At 38.8% G+C, this 6000-nt stretch overlaps 1 protein-coding gene across 12 annotated transcripts in view; it reads right to left on the bottom strand.

Annotated features, from left to right (window-relative positions):
* Positions 1-1097: 1097 nt before the first annotated feature.
* The window catches only part of rbfox1 (RNA binding fox-1 homolog 1), a 255119-nt gene continuing 250216 nt past the window's right edge, over positions 1098-6000 (bottom strand). For 10 of the 12 annotated variants that reach the window (XM_036553347.1, XM_036553348.1, XM_036553350.1 and 7 more), the window contains 2 exons: positions 3845-3920; positions 1098-2279 (listed from right to left, as the gene is read on the bottom strand). In XM_036553347.1, coding sequence (XP_036409240.1) covers positions 2157-2279; positions 3845-3920 — 199 coding nt within the window. In that variant the 3' untranslated portion in view covers positions 1098-2156. The remainder of the gene's footprint in view (positions 2280-3844; positions 3921-6000) is intronic. The other 2 variants (XM_036553351.1, XM_036553358.1) reach the window with 1 other exon arrangement.

Below are 6000 nucleotides of genomic sequence, written 5' to 3'. Positions count from 1 at the left end.
CATACGATGGCAAGGAAAATGCCTGGTCACAACACTTGTTTTTTTTTCTTTTTTTTTTTTCTTAAGCAGAAACTGTATAGAAGAGTCACGGCGGCAGGTAGGATATTTTTTTACGGAGGAGCGCAGAGTGATGCGCATGTACACATGAGGATATCTGCAGCCAGATTTAAGCTGCTATGTTTTTTTTGTTTGTTTGTATGTTTGTTCCTTTTTTTGGATGTTGTGTTTTCTTTTTTTTTTTTTAATTTTGTAATAAATACAAAAAATGAGATATGTGACAAACACCTCAACTAAGGTTTTACTTGTAAACAGGACAACATGAATGGAGTCTCCCTATTTGCACAGACAAGCTGCAATTCTTCAAGGATTCTTAGAGAGAGCCCTGACAACTTGCTTGTGTGGCACTTGTAAATGTCCAAATGATCATTGTATATATTCATATATAGATATCCTTTTCACAAATTATACATTGTTGTTAATCAAACAGTTTCAAAATGTAAAGACCTTCTATAAAATAAGGATGTGGCATTAAATATAATATCAAAACAATATGTAAAATGAACTAAAACGAACATGAAAAGTAAACGCACAAAGTACTGTCTCAAAAGCTGAGAAGCTAAGAAAAATTGCAGGTTGTATGTGCAGCACAATAAAGTCTAAAAAATATCAAGCTGACAAAAATACCATGATTATCTCTACATAATGATTGCGATACCTGTAAAATGTTCATATAAATCTGAATATGATTATCATGTAATTTCATAAAAAATGATACACCTTTCTCTAACAGTTGGTCTACTAGTCTAACTCTAAAACATCATATGGTGTATTTTGTATAACAGAACATTTCCACTGCACATTTCAAATTGTATACATTGTTGTAGGTTTTTCTGTTTTCTTTTTTTTAAACTGGTACAAATAATTCTAGTTTTATTATTTTTCCTTCTGAAAAACAAAAAGAGAAAATAGAAACAGTGCTTTTGTCACCGTATTTGTTATTGTTATTTTTTTCTCTCCCGTAATATAAAAGTCAGTAATAATATCAATTTATATACTGGAAGCAATATAAAAAGAACACTTTTTTTTTTTAAATGGCCTAAACTAGTAAGGATTTGACTAGAGAACTAGATAAAGGTTAAACAGTAAAGTACTGCCTTGGTTCAAAATCTTTAGGGGTTTTCCTAGACAGCTCCTATGCAAAATCTGAATATACAAGAGTAACACCCCAGGAACATAACCTTTGGCTTTGATTAATGGATAATAGAAGACGATTAATATACTTAAAATACAGTGGTACCCCCTCTTTATAACTACATCAGTAATACTGAGGACCTACATCCATTCTCCACACTATATGCTAGAGCTGGGAAGGTGAGACAAAATGATCCCCAAAATAAGGTGGAGCTATCATCCACTGTTAATCACAGACTTCAACAAGTCAACAAATCAGAGGAAGTTATCCATAGCACAACAATCGCTTCAAACCAATGAGTCATTGATGGAATATTATAGCTCCACCCACTTTGCAGTTCATGATGTCTCCTTCTTCCATCACTACTGTACCTCTTTCTTCCCAACAACTACCTGGACCAGATCTGAGGCTTGTGTACCCACCCCGGCCCTGAAGCTTTTCCCTTTTCTCCTTTCATAAACAAACCAAAAATATTATCAAATTAAAAAAAGGCAATGTAAAAAAAGCAGAAAACAACATGACTTTTGCAGTCACTTACACTCTTACAAAACGTGATAACCCCAAACGACTTAATATTTATCATACATAGTTAATTTACAATGAGAAAGCACACTTGATTGTGGCCTTAACAATTTGAGTTTCATATACTTTTTTTTTTTAGATTTTATATCTAGCAGCTTCCTAGATCACCACAGAAACCTCTACAGCCAACAATCTATGTACTGTAACCTTAGGAAATTAAAGACCCACAATAGTAAAATACACCAAACAAAATATCTGAGGTATAAGATGAAAAATATCCATTTTCCCCCCTCTCTCTTAAGAGGTGCTAAAATGATGCACTACTGCATGTATTGCAATACCCAGGCCTCGAAAAAAGTTTCTCTCTTTGTCCCCACTGGAAGGTTTTTAGATATCTTTTTTAAATGTTTTTTTTTCTTTTTTTCTTTTTTTTTTTGGTCGTTTAGTATGGCGCAAAACGACTGTATCCACCACGATAAATACTAGCCTGCAACGAAGAAAGAACGAGACCGACATCATCCGCGTGGCTCCTGGTCTTGGCATCGGTCAGCGGTGTAAAAGCGTTCTGAAACAAAGCGGCGCATTTGCCAGAGGTTTAATCCATTTGGCCCAGGGTGAGCCTCCCTTCTCTCTCGTTCATGCTACTATACATACCCCCGCCGGCACGGCCCACGATCCGTCATGCAGCAAGCACACCAAAGCCATCGCATGCCAGGAAAATGTGTTTAACTACTTGAAGTATAAGGGAAAAAATGTTAACAAAGAAATGAATGGAAAAATAAAATAAGGTCCAAAGGTCACGGTTGTTCGAGCATAGTTTTTTTTTTTTCTTTTATTTTGGATCTTAGCACCTTAGAGTGGATGAGCTACTCTGCTCCTGGGGAACATTGTTTTGAGAGCTTGGCCTGTGAACTGATTGTGGGAAGCCTGTTCCCAAAAGCACCTAGTTCCATTGGCTCACAACCTGCACTGGACTCAAGTTAGCTAAAGGTTGCAATAAAACATCAATTTCTGAGAGAATTCAGAATGAAGTTTTAATATAGTGGAAAAACTTCCAGAGAGCTGGTAACATTGATTATTGTTTGTGTAGTAACTACAGGTTCAGTAGCATGTTTTTCATATAAATATGGAACTTAATTTAGGGGTGACATTTAGTCTGCAGTTTTTGTGATATATAGCTAACTAACCCACTAACCCAAGCTGTGGTAAAACTGAATTGGAAGACTGCATACAGAATACCGTGCATGCAGAGGGCCTAAATGCCATTCCAAAGCAGAACTTTAGAGTAAGTCTTGATTGATGGCTGGAAAGACTACTCGCAGAGGGGAGGAACAGGAAATGTGTCAGATGTCACAATGCCAGAGTACTGCTAGGTCTTTGGGATGCTACTGTGAATGCTGAGATCCACGGCAGTGAACCCCTCTTTGATCAAGAAAATGAGGAAAGCCAGTTGAGACTGCACAGCATCCAGGGACAATGACATAGTACGCCTTGTGACAATGTTAAATTCGACATCATTCAGACAAAGCACAGAAGCCCAATTCGAGAAGCTTCTGCAGGCATTATGCTGGGAATTCCTTCCCTAGTTTTATTTTACCAGCACTCTTTTTCTTTAGCTGCTCCTGCTGCACCACTTAGGTGATGGATTTAATTATCAAAATGACTAATTATTCTATTAAGGAGCACGCTCGGCTAGGTGACGCTCACAAAATTAGAAATATAATAACCAACATGCACTGCACCGCAAAGGAATTAAGACATTTATCAAGTTTACGGGGAGGATTAATGTGACATTTCGAGGTGCCGTTAGCACAAGAGACAAATTCAATTAAGTTAAAGTGAGGAGACGTCAGCCAGTGTAAAATCCATGCACACAGAAGAAAAAAGGAAAAAGAGAAATAATAAAAAAACAAAGAGGAGGACCAGGGCTGCAAGCATGGAGAGCAATTTAAAAAGTGGAGACAGAGGGAGGGAAAGAGAGGGAGAGAAATATAGAGGGAGAAAGAGGGGCAGAGAGGAAGACAGAGAAAGAGCTGGAGAGACAGTGGAAAAGAGCCCAGAGAGAGAAAGTGAGCTCAGAAAGATGGAGGGAGAGAAAGGGAGAGAGAGGAAGACGGATATTCCGCTTACCATGGCACCAACGCTGTATGCGGCTGCCGGAGCAAGTGTGTGGTGGTAGGGGTCGGCAGCATAAACTCGTCCGTAACTGTGGAAACAGAGAATGTTACACTCAGTTTCCCAGCAACATTTACAAAAGACATACTTTAGACAATGCTTCCTTAATAATGCAAGTGCAAAAAAATCTACTAAACCATCACTCACAACATACACCACCCCTCCTAAAAAAAGTAATATATGCATAAAATGAAATTCAAAATCAATGGAATATATTCAAAATGCATTTCAAAATATTTGACATAGATCAAATAATATGAATGTGTTCAGAAAGTGTTAGATAATATGCACAAGAATACATTTGAAAAGATCAATGACTGATATATTGACTGATATTAAAAATGCGTATTCCTTATCATTTGGATTTCATATTTGAAAGTATATTGACATATATTACTTTTCTCGTAAGGGAACACAGCAACAAATAACCCCCAAAATAAGCAGGCATCGGATGACCCAAAAAAATGAAGTGATAAGGTACAAGACTCTATGGTTTGCATCATGCTGCAGAATGCATTTTGGCTGTGGGTTGATATTACTGTTGGAAAATCAAAGGGCTGCTTTGGCGTGACATTACAGGGTGCTGGGGTGGGGGGGTCAAAGGTCACCATTAGTTTATTATCGCAGTTTCTTAGCTCTGTAGCTACAAATATGGCTGTAGGCATGACAACAAAAGTGAGCGGATACTGGAACTCGCCCTGAATTAGGCTGTGTGGTAAATGAGCAGTATTAGACCTGAAAAGAAATACACTACGGGCACGTTTTCGAGGTTGAGATAACTGATGTTGTGCAATTGTTCTGGAAAGTATGGCTCCATTGAAGCCAAGGGTAACTATTACTGGAGAGCTCGTTTACTGTAGTGCATGTTGACATTTTCCTCGTTGCCTAAAGGGGAGAGGAGCTGACAGAAGCATGCTATTAAGTTGTTCATTACCGTGCAATGATTTTCAAATTTGCCACGCGGTATATCGTTATTACAATGAGTATGACTCTCACTGAATTTTGCTAGCTGATCATGCCCTAGACACCGTTTGTGTGATGTCAGATGCATTCTGTATTATCTTGAGAAGACTACGAGAATGGTCCCGGAGAAGCCTGCAGCGATTATTCAAAGTACTCGATTGCAGTTTAGGAAAATGCTGTTGAATGAAGTAATGTGCACGCAACTTTTCTCGAAGAAATTTAAAATGGCAGCCAGTGTGCTCTATAGTACATAACAAAAAATACATTCTTTAAAATTGCAGGAGAACTAAATTGTTTGTTCGAGATTTGCTCCAGAAACCACCAACACCAATGGGTTCTGCAACCCTCACAAAACAGAACTGCTCTTGCGAAAGAGTTAGAACAATATGGTGGAGTGTTTAAACAAAACACACCTGAGAATTTAGTGGTGTTTGAGTTTGTGCCAGCGTGGTAATTCTTTCCTTCTGAATCTATTAACTGCAGCTTGAATTTCACACCAACATAAAAGACACCTCGGATGATGAACTGAGGAAACAAAATGAAACCCGGGGAAATTTTGGTCGAAAACATATAATAAATCACTTGCCGTATTCTTGGCATTGTTCAAATAAACATGTTCAATGTTGCCTTTTCAAAAAAGGCAGACGTTTGACCTCACTGTGGATGATACCTACTTCCCACCCTGACCCTGCAGCTGCCATCTGTGAAGACGGGCTTGGACAAATGTGGACCTTCCAATTTTTTTACCTACTGCATCTCTGAGGACAGATTCCTGGGAAGTGCTGAGATATAACATTCTGAATATCTGCTGTTGGACGTTTGTGCTTGGCAGGTTTGAACGTGATTAGGATGCAGACCTCTGGCACATGGTCACATCAGGAAGGGAGATGAGCAGACGCGACCTTCCTTTTCTGGAAGAATGCGGAAGACTTAAGAGGCCAGGTCTCTTAGCAACGCAGTAATGTCAGATAGAATGAGGTGTGGAACGTCAGGTACTCGGACCCAGCAAGTAAACTCTTCCTCCTTCCAAAGCCCCTCCTCCAAAACTTCCGTCCCTGCTCGGACCATCAAAGAGGCTTAATCATTCATGACCACCAGGTACACCACAAAGATAGATGTGACTGAGTGTATCAAAAGAGCAGGCGATC

Source organism: Megalops cyprinoides, chromosome 19, assembly GCF_013368585.1.
Source record: "Megalops cyprinoides isolate fMegCyp1 chromosome 19, fMegCyp1.pri, whole genome shotgun sequence".
Taxonomy (NCBI): Eukaryota; Metazoa; Chordata; class Actinopteri; order Elopiformes; family Megalopidae; genus Megalops; species Megalops cyprinoides.
Note: the sequence above shows the minus strand (reverse complement) of the source record. Positions and strands in the feature narration are given on the sequence as shown.